Source organism: Lepisosteus oculatus, chromosome 28, assembly GCF_040954835.1.
Source record: "Lepisosteus oculatus isolate fLepOcu1 chromosome 28, fLepOcu1.hap2, whole genome shotgun sequence".
Classification (NCBI taxonomy): Eukaryota; Metazoa; Chordata; class Actinopteri; order Semionotiformes; family Lepisosteidae; genus Lepisosteus; species Lepisosteus oculatus.
Genome location: NC_090723.1, coordinates 10,564,024 through 10,582,864, shown reverse-complemented (window position 1 = coordinate 10,582,864; position 18,841 = coordinate 10,564,024). Strand labels below are relative to the sequence as shown.

General features: G+C 37.0%; 1 protein-coding gene across 5 annotated transcripts in view; it reads left to right on the top strand.

Moving 5' to 3' along the window:
• The window catches only part of LOC102698365 (dynein heavy chain domain-containing protein 1), a 72,630-nt gene that overhangs the window by 38,146 nt on the left and 15,643 nt on the right, over positions 1-18,841 (top strand). For 4 of the 5 annotated variants that reach the window (XM_069185628.1, XM_069185630.1, XM_069185626.1 and 1 more), the window contains 12 exons: positions 142-331; positions 686-788; positions 2,665-2,814; positions 4,343-4,552; positions 5,295-5,726; positions 6,164-6,593; positions 7,352-7,438; positions 7,884-8,060; positions 11,579-11,757; positions 12,484-13,461; positions 14,808-14,985; positions 18,644-18,781. In XM_069185628.1, coding sequence (XP_069041729.1) covers positions 142-331; positions 686-788; positions 2,665-2,814; positions 4,343-4,552; positions 5,295-5,726; positions 6,164-6,593; positions 7,352-7,438; positions 7,884-8,060; positions 11,579-11,757; positions 12,484-13,461; positions 14,808-14,985; positions 18,644-18,781 — 3,252 coding nt within the window. The remainder of the gene's footprint in view (positions 1-141; positions 332-685; positions 789-2,664; positions 2,815-4,342; positions 4,553-5,294; positions 5,727-6,163; positions 6,594-7,351; positions 7,439-7,883; positions 8,061-11,578; positions 11,758-12,483; positions 13,462-14,807; positions 14,986-18,643; positions 18,782-18,841) is intronic. The other variant, XM_069185627.1, reaches the window with a different exon arrangement.

The window sequence follows — 18,841 nt, the reverse complement described above, 5'->3', positions numbered from 1 at the left end:
ACAGTGCATTTGATTAGTACACAATCATTACCTTGTCTGACTAAACATATTACCTTTCCTTTACCCTATATCTTAAAGAGCAAAATGCATCATTATTATAGCAGTTAAGAATTGATCCAACATTTTGTTTAATTTTTCCAGGTGAGGAAGCATGTTCATTGGAAGTTCTCACTAAATCTATGGCCACCATTCACCAGTCTGTCTTGAGATATGTTACTCACCAGGTACCAGGACTGCACCTCTTCAGTCTGCAGGTGTTTTTGGAGTTTACAGAGCACTTTCGTGATATATTCACACATCTGTGGCAGCAGGCCAGGGCCCAGGCCAACCGGTGAGTAGATATGAGTTTTTTACATGGTTTCAACACAATTGAACAACTCTCACCCCTGAACACACATGTAAAATGCTTGTTTTTTTTTGTAAAATGCTGTTTTTCTTGTAGAATGCTGGGATACCTCTCCCATCCATTTTCTCTCTTCATTTTTACATATCAGTACAAAACAGTACCTGGTGAATACACTGTGCAAATTGTCAACTTAAGAAATTATGAATTTGAAAATTGACACAATTGATATTTTAGCTGGTGTATTAACAGCAATCATTAAAATATTTGGTTGCCATTTGGGAATAAAAGTTGAAAGTATTAATTCTCTTAGAAGAAACCTGCATTGTTTACTTCTGCCAGTGTTGCAACAATCCTGAGAAGACTGAAGATTTTAACAAATACAGCGAAACAATCCAGCCAGGAAGTGCTTTTTGTTCGGAATGAGCTTAAGGTAGCACAGGAGGTAAGATTGTCTGGGATACATGTACTGTATATCCACACCTTTTCAGAATTTGCTATCTAAAGAGCACAGCCCCACTAAAAATATGCTTCGAAAGTGTTTCACTGGGGTGTTTTGTGACATAATGTGAAATAAAATCACTGTTTTTGGAAGTACAATAACTGTGAACTATAATGATTAAGTAGAGTGATTACAGACGTCCTGAACAACCCAATCTCTTTCCAGATTTTAAAGATTTTTTAAGAGCAACCTATTTTTAATAGGGTTACATTTTATTGCTTTACAGTTTGCAGTCATGAGTCACAATTAATGTTTCTTAGGAACAAGTAATAGGTTTATTCCATGCTGAAAAAAGAAAGAAAACACAAAGTTTCACCATGGAGCCTTCTCTTATATAATACTAATAATAATTGCTTACACTTATATAGTGCTTTTCTGGACATTCCGCTCAAAGCACTTTACAGGTAATGGGGATCCCCTCCACCACCACCAATGTGCAGCATCCACCTGGCAGAACTCTCACCACACATCAGTTATCAGTGGGGAGGATAGCAGAGAGTAATGAAGCCAATTCATAGAGGGGGATTATTAGGAGGCCATGATTGGTAAGGGCCAATGGCAAATGCTGGGGTTACACCCCTACTCTTTTTGAGAAACGCCCTGGGATTTTTAATGACACAGAGAGTCAGGACCTTGGTTTTATGTCTCATCCGAAGGACGGCGCCTGTTTACAGTATAGTGTCCCCATCACTTTACTGGGGCTTTAGGACCCACATGGACTGCAGGGTGGCCCCACTAACACCTCTTCCAGCAGCAACCTTAGTTTTTCCCAGGGGCTCTCTCATCCAGGTACTGACCAGGCTCACACCTACTTAGCTTCAGTGGGCTGCCAGTTATGAGTTGCAGAGTGATATGCCTGCTGGCTATATACACAACCTGCCCCACACATTTAAAGCAAAAAACACAAAGAAATAAGTAAATAGACCATTAATAAAGAAAAATTGGAAATGTTTTTATTGCATAACAATGCAATGCAATCAGATTGAAACAATTTCTGTCTTAAGCCTAAATTCATTGAAGTATACAAAATTAACTTAACGAGCCACACAATTAGTTCAATTTGCTATATGCTATATGCAAAAATAGCAGTTCACTTAATTACAGAATTAATATACTTTCTGTAAGGTACACTTACTGTAGTTGGGTAGTAAGTTTAAAGCAAAGATTTAAATATGATGTACAGAAAGCCTTCAGGCTATGTAGAGATAAAATGGTATAAAGGAGAAGGGTAAAGGTGTCTTTGAGCATTTGAAATTGAGCATTAAGAAGCGGAATACACCCAGACATTGGCAAGATCAGGGTTTTCCTCCAAACTGAACAGATGAGCAAGGAAGAAAATGTTAAGGATTGCCAACTGCTATGCTACAACAGCAACTTTGAAAGTGTTTCAGATAACAATGGCTGAGATGGAAGAAAATGTCTATGTGTTAACAATATTCTGGTCACTGTCTAAAGGATGCTTGTATAGAACTGAAAAAAAAATCTCAAATTCCACATGGGGTTTGCAACAAAGCAACTCAGTGATACTGCAAGCTTGTGGCAAAATGTACGTGATCAAAGAAGAAAAAATATTTTTATTCAAATACTTATGCAATAAATATATTTAACTTTCTTTTTCTTTAGTTTGTTCTGATATCTTCTGTAACTTACACCTGTACAAGTCTTCGGTTAACATTCAGATTTTGAATAAAATATTAAATTAAAAAAGATGTATGCACCATTTATATTACATTTGATAAGACTCAAGTTAAAAATGAATATCCAAAAGATTCAAGATGGCTTAGCAGCCTCTTCTCATAGTATTTTTTTACACATCTAGCTTCAGCAGCAGCTCCAGCGTGAGGTGGATGCTCAGAGGATCCTGTGTGAGCAAACCAGGCAGCGCTGTCTGCAAGAGGAGAACATTCTCTCTGATCTCTCAGAGCAGCTGCAGCAGGCCCAGCATGAGTCCCAGGAAGCTTTCCAGCAGGTCTGAAAGTTTCCCACTCTCCTAACACAGCTACACGGACTATACAGACATTTACCTGTGAGAGAATAGAGCACAGTGTCGACTGTTAGGAAAATATTCTTATAATCCTCCTGCTCATACCAATCAAAGTGAAACAGAAGACAGTGTCTCTAATAATCGCCATTCACAGTTTGTTCTGTGGTGATGCTCCAAATTCAACCTATGATCCCTTTTCCCCAGAACCTGGAGTTTCATGACAATTTTGGTATTTAGGCAGTCCTTATCCTTAACTTCCCAGATCTAAAAAAAATACATGTGCTTTTTATATGAAACATGGATTAGTCATCTGTGCCTACTTTTTTGTGATTAACATAAAAACAATGAAACCAGTCTTTTGGAGGAGCCTAGTGTTCTCCTGTATTACAATAAGATTTTCAGAGCCTCCACTGCTTTAAAACAATGGCAACAATCAAATACAAAACATTGCATTTTTAAAGCTCAATCCAAACTCTGCCACTTGGCGAGGTTGCTCTGTGGCTAAGGATCTGTGCCTGTTGCTGAAAGGTTGCTGGTTCATATCCTGCGGCTGGTAGAGGAATCCTACTCTGTTGGGCCCCTGAGCAAGGCCCTTACCCCGAATAGTATAAATGGCTGACCCTGTGCTCTGACCCTCAGCTTTTCTCCCTGTCTGTGTGTCTCATGGAGAGCAAGTTGGGAAATGCAAAAAGACAAATTCATAATGCAAAAAAATTATATATGGCCAATAAAGTGATCTTATCTTAATCTTAAAAATCATATTTGTGTTGTTAAAATTTCAGTCTGCATAAACAAATTTGACCCCACATTTAAAAGTCCCATTACTAAGATATCATGCAAAGGAACAGGTAATAGGTTTATTCCATGCTGAAAAAAAGAAGAAAGAAAACACAACGTTTCGGCCATGGAGACCTTTTCAGGTGTGAGTCTGAAGAAGGCTCCATGGCCGAAACGTTGCGTTTTCTTTCTTCTTTTTTTCAGCATGGAATAAACTTATTACCTGTTCCTTTGCAGCCTAAGCATGCTGAAGCAGCTACACACCTGAACTAAGATATCATGATGAGCAGTAATGATGCCTCCGACTTGTGGTCTTCATCTGGACCCTGATCCAGAACCTGCTTCAAAAAATGAATAAGAAGGACTTTCAAGTGCTTCATCAACTATAGCATTTGTGTAAAGTAGTGGTTAGGGCTTTGCCTTTTGTACCACTCTTTATTTGGTTTAAAATCCCAGGGTTATAATACCACATATTAGAAGCTCTCTCTGTAAGGATGTATAGGACTACATGATTTATTTCAAAATGACAAATCTGTTGAACTCTCATAGAAGAACACGTAAACAAATCTTGGCAGGTGCAAACTAATAAGACCACTTATGATTAAAAAAATAATTTAATTAAAAAATTAATTAATTAAAAAATAATACTTCTGCTTTGAATTTCATATAAAGATATTATTCAAGTCAGAGCTTATGAGCAGTTAGTGGAAACTTTGATCCTGCTTTTTCCATTGAGCCCATTCCTGGTCCCCAGGTCAGTTCCCTCTACCAGGCTGCACTGGATGCTCTACATTCCCTGACAGTGGCTGATATTGAGGAAATCAGATGTTATCGAGTGCCACCAGATGGAGTTGTTATGGTGATGAATGCAGTATGTTTGATGTTTGGAAGGCCAAGAAACTGGGAAAGCAGCAAGCAACTCATTGGACAGACCAGCTTCTTTCAGGTAAGAGGTGACCTAAGGGATTCCTGAGAGAAAAGAACATGTTTGATCTTAATATGACAGAGCAGGAACCACATTTCAGAGATTTCACATTTCAATTCTAATCGTTAGAAATAATACACATATAATTTAGGAAAACTGATTTTTCGGATCTGCTTCTCTAAATTTATCATGTATCTTCGTCGGCATCTTCAAAATCCTGCATATAAAAACATTTATTCCTGGTAAGAGTTACAACTTAACAAGATGAATGTCTATCTCAATAAGCTTTAACGGCAATATAAACCCACTTGGACAATAATTGGCAGCTTGGATTGTTACAGCAAGGCAGGACTACACCCTGACCAGTCAATCTAAGGAGAAACACAGAGAAGCACACAGGGACATTTTAAAGGCACCAGTTTTAAAGATTAGAAGACACTTCACCAGTTCCTGTTATTTATATTTGTAAAACAATCTAAAGTTTCTTATTAAAGTAAACTAAGGTTGAGAGAGAAAAGATGACAGGACTAAGATGTTAAATGTGTGTGTATATAAATAAAATAGCTTTGTTCTCTTTTCCCAAGGTCACATTTTCATCAAGAATATAGAACAGTGCATAAGATGGAATCATGTTAACAGCAAGCATGCAAAATAAATTTCTGTGTCTCTTAAATAGGTCATAAGTTGTTTTTTTTTGTCCTCTACCAGGGCAGATTGTTTTCTGGTGATGTTCCATATTCAGCCTGTGATCCCTTTTCCCCAGGACCTGGAGTTTTATGACAAGTCTGGCATCACAGACTCCCTGTTTACAGCACTGGGCAGGATTGTTGTGCAGCCCGAGTTCCAGCCCGCAGTGGTTCGGGAGGCAAGTCGGGCCTGTGAATCCCTCTGTCTGTGGTTGCATTCCATTTACCAATATGCCTCAGTACAACGACACTTGGCTCCGCAGCACAACCGGGTGCATCAGGTGGAGGAGCATATGGTGAAGTCCCGCATCAGGCTAGGCCAGGAGAGAGTGCAGGAGGAGGCAGCTAGGGAGTGTCTGGAGGAGTTGGAGAAGCAGTACCAGGGGGCGTCTCAGCATGTGGGGGAGCTTACCCTGCAGCTACGCCATGCAGATGCCAGGGAAAGGGAGGCACACAGTGCTGCCCAGCTGATGCACAGCCACATAACAAACTGGACTGCTGCTGCCAAGGTAAGTTCTGCCACCTTGACTGTTCTCTTTGCAGTAAAGCGCACTATAGACTCACTATTTAGCTCAGATACTGTATACTGTAGTTAACTGGAAAAATAAGTATTATATCCTGCAGTATGTTTAATAATTGACCTCTGTCCTATTATTCATGTATGTGAAAGGCAGCTCAACACCTTTACATACAGTATGTCCTAATATCAGAATATTTGTACCACAATATTTCCTGGTTTAACAGAAGTGAACATGTTTTGCATTGTTACCTAGTTATATGCATTTATTTGGGTGGATAAAAACAAGTTCTTCATTCATGAATTTCTGACTTCCCTTGGACATTCACATAGGTGAAGTGCTTTTGCAAACTTTCCATGAAAAAGAAACAATTTTAGTATACATGAATTTGATGCTCATAATGTTTGGAGCCCATTGTTCTTCCACAGAAAGCAACTGAGGATAATCACAATGCTGTAGGAGATGCCCTGGTCCTGGCTGCTGCTGCATCCTATCTTGGCCCCTTTAATCCAGACGTCAGGCTAGAGATGTTGGAAAAGTGGCAAGAGCTGTGCCACACAGGAGAGATGCAACTGAATCCTAGGGATCAAAGGCACGAAGTCCTACCCACCACAGTGCCCCCTGTTCCTAGGAACATTGTTCTCATCCCAGTGAGCAAGGAGCTGCCCTTGTCCAAGGCTCTAGGAGGCTGTGTTAGTGCATCTGAAACTTTCTCCCACAGACCAGTCTTGCAGCTAGTAATCAGAAGATCTAGGTGCCCATTTGTCCAGCGGTGGCCACTGCTGGTGGGATCAGCACAACAGGCCAAATCCTGTGCAGAGGCCATCCTAGAGGAGCACTTGTCACATCTGGACTTAGGTAGTGCACAGGAGCACATTCTCCTTTAACTATTCAATTCTGCTTTAGCCAAGACTTAGTGTATTTTGGGCAATGCCCATACAGTATATTCCTTCATGCTTAGGAAGTTAAGTCAAAGTAAAAGCATAAGAAGTTGTGTAAAGCTCAAAGCATGGCACATCCATGGACTTTGTATAATAGTCTAAGAATGTGCCTTGCTTTAGGGGTCATGTAATTGAAATTATTTCCTTACGCATTAAGACTCCATTAAATGAGATTACACACAACCATGAGCAATTCAAATCACATATACAAAACAATCATTAAAAGCTCAGTAGCATCTAGCTTTTCTTACTATAGCATGAGTCTACATTATTCATAAATCATTTTTTAAATAGGTGGTGATAAAGACCAGAAAGTAAAAGGGGCCATTTTAACTGAATTAACAATTAAATGATTTTATCCTTCCTTCTATACAAAGAAAAAGACATTATTGAAATTAGGATTTTGGTCATAGCAAAAGCTACATTTAAGAAAGCCTCTGAAGAAATCAAAATCAATTATGTTTAGCCTTCATAAGATTATTTCTTCAGTTTTTTCTTAATAAATACTAACCCACCTAAATGTGTTTAAAATATATCTTAACAACTGATCATTATTTATTCTTTATATATCTTCTTGAAATGTGAATCATGCTTAGACGCATTGTGCTCAGTTACAGTATACGGAGTGTTTTAGAATTTTGCTGTTTGCTGAAGATGAAAATCTTTATCTACCAGAGAGCTCCTCACAGCCTGACACCTGGATGGTCCTGTGTGCTGATGACCCTACTCTGGTGGAGAAGATACAGAAGGGAGCTGAGAGGGGTGAGGGTGAAAAGACCAGGGGTGACCACAGTCTGACAGAGGGCTTCAGTCATTCCCCAGTCCCAGCAGAATGCTCAGAAAACATTCTGATATATGGGGACAGCAGCCAAAGAAGTTGCTGATTAAGAGAAAAACCTGCCATTTATTCACTGACAGTTTTGTCCAATCATAGAGTTATATTCAATATTTTAAGAAGAAATTTAACATTGCCTTTGTGGTTATAAAACTTGGTCTAGGTGATTTTTATCTTTATGTCACAAGTTTGTTGAAAAGATGAATCACCTGTGAACAGGACACAAATGGTACGTTTAGATGTTGGAAATGCCATGGACTGTGTAGCATCATTTTGAGAGTTTTCTATTATAAGAAATACTATGCATGTACAGTATATAAATATAAAGAGTACAGAACAGCAGTTGATGTTCTGCGTGCATCTCCTCTGCAGGTCTAGTGGTTCTGGTGACTGACGTGGAGAGAGTAGTGCTTTCTCCAAAACTCCTGGACTTCCTGCAGAGAAAGCCAGAGAAATGGGCGTCAGGGCTCAGAACAGACTCTATGGCAGCCCATCATCACTTTACATTGTTCCTCAGCACTCATCTGCCAGTCAGGGCCCTGGCACAAGGTGAGAAAAGCACTGAAATCTTTAGGGGATGTACAGTATAAACATCCCCTCATGGCTCATGAGGGGATGGAAAATATCTCATTTTCTAGAGCCAACAAAAGACATGTTTTTTTATCCCCAAGGGAAAAAATTGTGAACAGTTAGGAAATATCCTGGGTTTATTAAATCTTAAGTTGAGAAAAGAAGAGACTTATTTTCTGAATGTTATTTCTGAAAGCAGAGAAAATGTCATTTTTCCCAAGGTGGAAATATTAACCAGAACTTATAGTAGTTTATTCACATTTAACAGTGTGTAATATAAAAGTGGTTTACTTTGGACACAAGATGTCATGATGGTTAATGTGCATGCTTTAACCCAGAAGAAAAACTGCTGAAAACAGGAAAATAAGTCCTTTGAGGAAATTTGAATTGTAAGGAAATTATCTACATTTTCATTTAAATTAATTTTCATTGATCTACATTTTTCATTTTCATTTTTTTTTTCAAAGTATGTGTGCTGTACACACTGCCCTGTGGAAGAGAAGTAATAACAGTATGTCTGCCACTAGAGGCTGGCTGGAAGACAGACTCAAAAATGTCTGTAACTGGTACTTGCTGTTGATTGTTCATAAAGTTAACTGAATAGAATTCCCACACAAATGTATGTGCATTTAAGTGTACCTGTGTATAGCATAGAGTCAGTAAGATTTTTTTATGATTTTCATGGAAATTGAGGATTCAGTTTTTTTATGCTATGGGGGACTGCTGGTTAGGAATGTTTATTCTGTTATTTTAATTAAACTCTAATGAATCCGGGACCCTCCTGTACCCCTTGAATTACATTGGGGTTGGAATTTTCATGTGAAAAGGTTGCTGGGCCATTTAGTCTGAGCAAACAATACTATCCCTGGCATGTTCACTTAGCTTAATGGGGCTACCGGTTCAGATGACTCTTGACTAGGATGCTTCTACTATAATACAGAATAACTTTTTAATATTGCCTTTTATTTATTTTTGTTGTACCAGTAAATACTGCAGCATAAGCCCGAAACTATATCTTGTCTCCTCATACCCTAATGCGAAATTCTCATAATTGAATTTGAATCCCTAATCATTGAGTAGATCGTACTATCTTTGAAGATCTAGGAAAACATTTTTATTGTCCTTTCAACACTTTTTTATTTGCTCTTTTAGTTATATTTTCAGACATATGTTTATATAAAAATTATTAAATGTTTGATACCAGCAGAGATCCACAGTCTGCAGGTAAACATCCCTATAGCCACAACTGCTTACATCCTCCTAGCATTCTTGTATAGTGCATTGCTTTCTGTAGCATTGGCGTAGCATGTGGTGTTTCATAAGGTGGGTTATTTTTTCTTGTATCCCTTTAATGTTTGGAGATAAGGATTAGGAAATGCTGAGATTGTAAAAGCCACCTTCCCCTTTTAATTGAAATGGTTCAGGCCATCAGATCCAGGGAGGCGTATTGGCCTGATAATGTGGGCATCACACTACGTGACTTTTTCTAGGATTTTCAGTCGTAGCCTTCATTTACATTTCATTACATTCATTTAAGAAAATCAGAGCGAGTTGTAGAGAGTCGCAGCGCACACCCATTACCGTCAGTTGTTTAGTGTGACACCCCTAGCGACTAAATTTGTTCTCTATTTATAAAGAAGAATTATATTTTTGAAGGTGTTTATTTGTGGAAAACAATGTCTGTTTTACATTTTCAAGATGTTTACATACTTGTTTTCCATGTTTAGTTGTTTACTTTCGAGCGGTGCTCCTCTTTCCGGTGTGCTCCACATTGATTGGCTGCCAAAATGAGGCGACCTCACTGTACTTTCACAGCACAATACAAGATTTGGAACCATGAGAAAAGCCGTGAAGGAATTGTGTAATTAGTCACCCCCTTAGATTCCTAGTATAATTTGACACCCTCTAAGACAGAAAAGGCAGCAAGATTCAGCAACTGCAGTTTTTAAATTAGTTCTCCGACTAGAAGTCGTGTATGTGTATTGGAAAGACATTCCCTACTGTAAAAATGATTGTAGGACATTTTTTCTGCAAATCCCCCAGAATCCTAGAATTTTAGCCTGTTGTAAAGGGATTTGTCATGCCCAGACCAGGCCCAACTCGCGAACTGCTGTTGCCCAACAATAACATTCCAACAAGCTCAACCTGCCACTCAAACTAGATCGGGTTGCCTTTGAATTAAGACAACACTTTTTCAATAAGGATTCCGATGCAGTTCTCAATCATGCTAATTTGACACTTAATCGCTTTATTTAGTCACTTAGAACCACAGTATCGTTGTTCTGTCAGTTTAACCTCAACCTCTGTGCGAGCGGTCGCTGCTTTTACAAGAAAAAAGCTTCTCCTCCTAGGTCTTTTTTTCTCTTTTCCCTTTTCCTTGAATATTTTTCATCACCCTTTTTGTTTTTTTAACTTCTTTTTGTACTATTTTTACAACGTCATCTCGCCAGCTTCTTCCTTTTTAGTTTACGGCTTGAAGCTCCGCTTTTTTAAAAGAGACTGATAAAAGAATGCTTTATATTTATGTAATTCATGCAGGCTAACATCTTTCAGGTCAGTCCCTTTCTAGACTGTAGAAAACGTGCCTTGTTATCATTGCCTAACATGATATTAAAAGTTCTATGGTGACCATTAACATTTTAAACAGGGCCCTCCTTTAAATATAATATTTATGATTTCCTTCGCATTTATCCAGCATAATTTATATAATAAGATAAGATAACAGTACAATTAAGATATAATAGAGATTAGCAGAATGGTAACTAAATAGAATATAATATAGAATTGGTAGTCTGAACCAAGAAGTCAATAGAATGAAAAGAATTACTAGATCAATGAATTAAACTGCTTCATGTGACCTATTTCAGTGCCAATCAAAGTGAAGTGTTATCAGGTTGTTGAAGACTTCACTACATAATTAAAGAGCTTTAGCACAATTCTGATCTTACTTTTTACCTTTAGTGATGTTCATTACTTTATCAAATAATGGACATCTGTGATTCTGATTTTTAATCAAGTCTTCAAGGCAAGATTCAAAGTATTTATATATCTTACTCTGTTCAGCTCTGTTATTACCTTTATACAGTGGTTTCATACTGTACCCTGGTTTCATGAACTTGTTTGTATTAGAGAAAGAGGGTATTTGATTTTGAGTTACCATGATAAATGTATCTACTGATGAAATGTTTAAAAAAGCTTTTATTTTTTTATAAATTTAGATAGAACATGACAAATGTACAATTTATTTGCATAACTGATATAACTAAATACAAAAATGCATACAAACAGACATTAGTATTGGAAATGAACTTTAGCTTTCAGAGAATCTGGACTGACAATAAGTACAAATATTTTTAAAGCACTAGTAATAAAACACAACTCTAAATTATTTAATTATATTTGTTATGTTTAAAATGAGATTATACCAAAATTGTACTTTCTTGTAGTATTCTGTCCCTGAGTGTTTTTTCACTGTTTCTCCTTCTCTGTTTCTTCAGAATTAGATTCTAATATCTTAAAGGTGGTGAATGTAATTGACATTAGTTTGAGCCAATCAGAACTGGAGGAGCTCCTCCTTAAAGAGCTTGTGCTGTCAGAGTGTCCAGAAGTCTGGGGCCAGAGGAGGACAGTACAAATGGAGAAACTGCAGATTGTGAATAGAATGCAGGAGGTGGAGGTATGAAATGAAATGAAAAGCTGGGATTGGGCAGTAAGGTGACAAAAATAAATGATTGAAATGACACACTTTATTTTCACAGATATGGATATATGCATTGAGTCAGGTAATAAGTACAGTAAGTTGAAGAGGGTCTGTAAATGTACTACTATTTTCAAATTGGATTTTGAGTGTTTCAAGAATTACAAATGACTCATTAAAAATACTCAAAACATAACAGGGTAAACCCAGTATCTTGTAGTTGCTAGTTCCAATTACAGTTATACCACTGCTGCCTGTGGTCAGTAGCTTTATGTATAAAGGAAATAGTGTTTTTTTCTGGATGACACACAAATAGAATTAGAATGCCACAAAAATCTGTATTAGTACAGCACTACTTCCTAATGTATGTCAATGATCCAGATTCTGACAATTAACTGATCAAGTTCATAGACAATACCAAACAAAGATCATTAGTATGGCACCGCAAAACCAGCAAAACCAAAAATAGAAACAAAATTCAAGGCTGGGATGGTTTTCTCTGTATATTTATAGCAGAGAAGTTGAATACGATATGGCAGTTTAAATATGAGTATATAAAGGAGAAATTTCAAATCTATTACAATTATTAGTTTTATCTGGAGAGGAAAACCAACTTGGAAGATTTCAATTTTCTAACTTTCATACAGTGGATTTCCCTTCAGTTCATATGATATTTAATTTAGTCTGATTTCTGTCTCTCCTCAGGATTCTTTAGTGGAGTACATCCTCCAGTCTCTCACACCTCTCCTGGAAGACCCTTGTTTCCTCTCCCATGTGTCTGAATGTCAGAAAACTATGTCCGTCCTGCATCAAGACTTAAAGGAGGTGTCTGTAGAGTTGCAGCACCATTGTGTACTACTGAAGGACTTTGATGGAGTCGTTAAACTTGGAAGTGCTCTGTATCAAGCCCTGCAGGAAGTCTCACGGCTCTCTCCCCTTTACTTTTTTCCTCTCCAGCCTTTTCTACAGCTGTTCAAAGTGGCATTGGGCCACAATGGGAGGACAGAGGGGGCAAATGGGGGAGAGTTCACAAGCGCCACTATGGCAGAGATTACACACAGGATAGTGTCTGATGTCCTGTCCCACTATCGGCCATGTCTGTTCCAGAGTCATGCCAGATTCTTCCAGTTGTTAGTTTCTGTAGCTCTGATCAGGCACAATGATGAATGCACATCCCTGGAGCAGCAAATCTTCTTAAAAGGCCTGAAAGATGTGGTCAGTTCTCTAGATCTACATAGCACCAGCACACATCTCGTCAAATGGGTAGATGAGCACACCATGAGGGAAATATGTTATTTGGAAAATCTAACTGCTTTTAAGGGCTTGAGCTCTTCCCTACTTCACCTGTCTGAGCAATGGCAAGAGTACTTCAAGTTTCCCTCATCCACTGTGATTGGACCTGTCCCCTGCTCCTCTTATGCTCAACTTTCTACTCTTCAGAAGGCAGTACTATGGAAGACATTGCATCCTGAGTGGCTTTTTGCTGTTGCTGAGGACCTGGCTTACACCCAGTTGGGCCAAACCCTGGCATCTGTAGATTATGCAACTACAGAGATCTCTTCACAGCTCTTGAACCTGCCGGCAATTCCAGTTATTTTTCTCTTGCCACAAAAAGGAGATCTGGGTCCTTCAACACATCCACTGTACTGGATAGAGCAGGCTGTGAAGACACAGGCAAATCAGGTAACCAAATTGAGTCTGAAGTAATGAAAACATCAGGGACTAAACGGTCCAGCTTTATCATTTACTTTTAGAAAGCCATTGATAACCTCAGGTTCACAACAAAAAAAACTGACTAAGATCCAGACAGCTGTCCGCTAAACTGATTAAGGATTGCATAGTTAAAGGAATATTGTGTAAATATTTGGGAACTTCATGAGATGTATTTTATATAGTACCATAAAAAAGTATTCAGACTCTTGCATACATTTCAAATTTTGTTGCTTTAAAACTTGCAGTCAGGACATTTTGAAGTAGGAATTTATATTTGTTATATACATAACCTACTCCATAAATTGAAAAAAAACAAAAAGAAAGAATTAATAAGAAGGAGAATGGAAAGGTGTATTGGATATGTATTCAAACCATTTGCTTTGGAAAACCTAAACAAATATAGGTGGATATAATTACCTTATAGGTGTATATAATTACCTTAATCAGCTGCACAATTGCATAGCCTCTGATTGTGCAGTTATAGTTCTTCACATGATTCTGTCTTTAACATATAGTACATTTGTATGTTAAGTCTTAATTCAAACTTAAGTCAAAGACCTGATAATGAAGACTAAGGCACTTTTAAATTGTCAGGAATACAATAATTGAAAACCCACAGATCAGGAGAAGGGTACAAAACATATATATCTCTGTGACTATCCCCTAAGAGTACAGTCTACACAATCATCAAGCAATAGATGGTTCATAATACCACATAGACACTGCCTCTGTAGGAAATTTATGAGGCAAAACTGTGAGGTTTAAAAGCTATTTTATAATATTCTAATAATTTAATTGCAGGATCACGTTTTTTTAAGTACTGTTCCTAATGTGCTTAAAAAACGTCTGGTTATTGTTACTATTCAGACTCTGAACCTTAATTCTTCCTCTTTTCATTGATAATGGTGCCTTTCTCTGTTGTCAACATGTGTCTCCATGTTAACAGAACAGTAACTCCCCTCTTTACATGTTAATGTTCTAAACAATTGGAAACGTACTACATACAACAACTAACACTAGGGTTTGAGTTAGAGGTGTGGTTCAGGTTATGGTTTGGGTTGGACTACATGCAGTTACTCTACATGTTGATTATTACCACATTTATAGCACTCTGTTAGTATTTTATAAATATATTTCATTTCTAAATCATTTCTATTTGCAACCACTATAGTTAATACAATGTACTGTATAATTATAATGAAAATTTATAATGAAATTATAATAAAGTTATCATTTATAATGAAATGTTTAATCAGCCACAGATTTAGCACAAAATACATATATAAAATATAGAATTAAGCTTTTCTCACTTTTAGGTGAGGATCCATGTAATTTCTTTTGGCTCCCATTGCCAAAGAGAATCTACTCTGCATACCCTAGACACCTGCACCAGGGGAGGTCATTGGCTGGTCTTCAACAACTGTCACCTACTGGACCAATGGGACAGTGAGTTAGTCTCCCAGCTCTCCAAGTTGTTTTCCCAGACAGCCAGAGGTAAGAGCAATATGCTATGGCAATAGCACAGTATAGATTCAAAACCAGTAAAAATTATCCAGCTTTGCAGATTCATTGTGATGTATGAAGCAGGAACGGTGTAATGTTGCCACAGAGAATTTTTAAAAATTCAAGAGCAGTTTATAATGAAATTTAAAAATATATATTTATTACAGTATTTAAACCTTTGCTTTTATCGGTGCAATAAAAATTATCACTATCACACACACAAAATTGCCGTTCATTTCAGTCTAGCCATTAAAGATTTTTTTAATCAACCGCTGAGTATGGCTGATATATTTATTAAGTTTAAACTGCTTTAACATTATTTATTTTTATTAAGGTGTCTTCCATGCCTTTCTGTGAATCTAATGCACATTTTTAGTGATATAGGTTACTCCAGTGCCACTTCAAAATGTATTAATTTACAACAGTCATATTTACACTATGCTTAAAAGCTAGCAGTGAAGCTTATTTTTGTATAACACTTTAAAGTTAGAAAAAAATGATGATAGGAGATAAAGTTTAATAAAACAATAAAAAACAAGGGTGCTAGAAGATGTAAAGGGACACAGACATCAATTTTACCTAAAAGCCTCTGAAAAAGAAGGTTTTTAGTCTGGATTTGAAAGTACTCCAGGATGGTGACTCTCTGATATCCTTAGGGATAGAATGCCAGAGCTTTTGAACATAGCAAGTGAAGGACCGATTACCCATAGTATACAGTTAAGCTTGGGGGACAAAAAGAAAACCAGAGTAATACAATTATGTTTTTGCAAGGACAGGAGCAGAAAGATAAATAAGACTTGTACTGAGGTCCTAAGCTATGTAGAGCCTTATAGGTGAGCATGAGGATTTTGAAGTCAACAGAAAACTTGCCAGGAAGCAAGTGTAAGGATTCCAGAACTGGAGTAATGTGATCATGTGGACACAACTTGATCAGTATTCTGGCTGGCAAAACTTGTTCAGTGTGGATTAAGAAACACCAGCAAGCAGAGCAATAATCAATTTCAGAGAAGACGAATGTTTTGACCAGCTACAGTCCAAGACAATATAAGATATGATAGTCTGATGACTATTTCAAATGTATGGTTTGAGCAGTCAATCATCCTTCCATGAGAAAGTCACAAACAGTACCAGTATGTCTGTAAAAGGTCACAGCGGTCCCCAGCCTATCCAACCATCCAAAGTATGTGTCTTTGGATTGTTGGATGATACTAGACCAAAATCTCCAGACTTATTTTCAATTTTTTCTTTATTAAGTTCGGCAGCACACTGGTCCAGTGGTTAGCTTTAGAAAGCAGCTAGAACTATGGCACTGGAGCTCTGGGTTCCATTCCTGGGCTGCTACCTGCCTGGAATTTATATGTCTGCTATGTGTCTGTGTGGTTTCTGCTGGGTGCTCCTGTTTCCTCCCTCAGTTCAAAGACAAATTGGCAGATTAATTGGCTTCTGGCATAATTGTCCGTGGTGTAACGTGTCTGTGTGCCCTTTGATGGACTGGCATCCCCACCAGGGTACCCCGCTTTGTGCCATTGCTTGTTGGGGAAGTTTCCTACTGCCCGGGACCCTGTATTGCACAATGTGTTTAGAAAATGGATGGATAGTGCTGAATTGAAAAGCTGGTTAATAAACTACGAGCTACTGACACCAGCTGTTCATCATTTAACATTGTAAAATATTACCACCAGAACAAGCCCACTAGAGAGTGTAAGGGACAACAAGGAACTGTTTTTTTTTTCTAACTTTTGGTAGGGGTGGAAGATGCAAATTTAAAACACCTTCAAGTAAATTTAATTATTTAAATTAAAACTTTAAATTCTTAAAGTAGAGAAACATTATTAGTATACAAAGTGGAATAATATTTTACAGCTACTGTGATACTTACAGAAGCTTGTTAGTACCATGGAGAAAAACAATTGTGATTAAATGAAATAATATTGCATTTAAACAGGAAATGTTTGGTGTTTATACCAGACAGTATTGTGTTAACATGACATACTTTTGCGTTTATAAAAGGGTGAAAATTAATTTGTGAACAATACTGTGATTGTTGGTCAGTTGTTGGATCTTTAAACATAAAACCCTCAAAAGCTTTTAGACTATACACAGCAAAATGCAGGAAGAAGAAACAGTATTTCTGTGTCCATTTGCAGACCTGCATGTAAAGAGAATTTGGGGAATGCCAAACAAAAAGAGTAAGATTTCCACGACAGCACACAACCAGTTATACATTTTATACATTGACAGCTTGCTGTTTACTGTAAGCAACGATAACAGTAAACAGTAAGCCAATATTAGGTACTGTACAGTATGTCTTACTTTTAAATCATCGCAAATGTACTCCATTCAATGCTAGGCAAAAACCTATGTACGGTACATTTCTGCATTTTCACATCAAGGATAACATACATTTGGAAATGGTGAACATCACAGGACGTTCTACTTCATGTTTACAAAAGATGTACAGTAATTACATGTACAGTACATGTAAATAAACTTATTTAATTAATGCATGTGATCAATTAAGGCCTGTTATCAATATTCATCTGTTGTTAAAGTCAATGTTTTCATTTGACAATAATATTTAATATATCTGCAAGGTATTAATATAGTATGAAATATTGTTAATGAATTGTCACCTTTTAAACCAATGTTATCCTGTTTTAATGCAATACTGTCTTGATAAATACAAAAAATATTTTTTCTCTATGGCGCTTATAAGCTTCTGTAGATACTAAAACATAAAAATATGTTAATCTTGAAAATAAGCTAATGAAACCTTACCTTTCCATTATTTAAAATATGATAAATAAGCATGAAAATTAATGAATGGCAAATTAATGTAATTAATACTGCAAAGTTAAAATCATAATGAGATGGTGTATCCTGCTAAACCTTTAAAATGGAACAAAAGTTTCTGAAGATTGTTTTTTACATTAAATTTCTATTTAAAAGCTTTTATGATAAACCATGTCTAAAACCATTACTGAATGGTAAAATGCATAGTGCTTAGTTCAATTCATCACTTACTTAAATACACTCTTTATTTGGGGCTTTGTTAATGAGTGTGGACCATTCATTAATTTTTCATTATCATTCATATGTTCATTATGCTGACAGAAACAGTGTCATAATATGCACAAGTTTCAAACTGATAATGCAAAAAATATACAAAAGAAGAAAAAAAAATTATCAGTGGTCCACACTCATTTACAATGCCAAGGCTCCCAATTCAAGAAACCTCCCTCTCTGGAGTGTATTTAAGTAAGGGATTTTGCTGATTCCTCTGTTACAGATCTATTTGTGAGAAATGTTCTAGTGATAACGGATTTGCAATATGTTTCTGGAGCTAACCTCTCAAAACTTGTTTTTGCATTTCACCATATCATGTATTTTTGTTAAAACACAATAAAGATATCTAGATTATAATAAACAATATGTGATATATATGGTTATATTGCCTTATCCGTCTTTACATTTTAACATAAGGTGATATTTTTTAATAGTTCATATCAACTTGTAATGTTGATGAAATTTGAAAAATAAGATTTAGATCAGCTCTTTTTGCATTGCTTAAAACCTTGCTTAGACACAATACAGTAGATGTTTCAGATGCAGTTAAGACTGACTAGCTTTACCTTTTATTTTTACTCAGGTAAGCCTGTGGACCCCTGGAAGGAAGACGCAGATGATGCAGCCCCTGCAGCCCCTCTAGCGTGTGGAGAGAGACCTATCCACCCGCAGTTCAGACTGTGGTTCATCACACGGAGCGATGCTCCACAGTCTATCCCAGGTGTGCAGGAGCAACATGTTACAGATCTGAATTGTATCAAAACTACTGTACAGTATATCT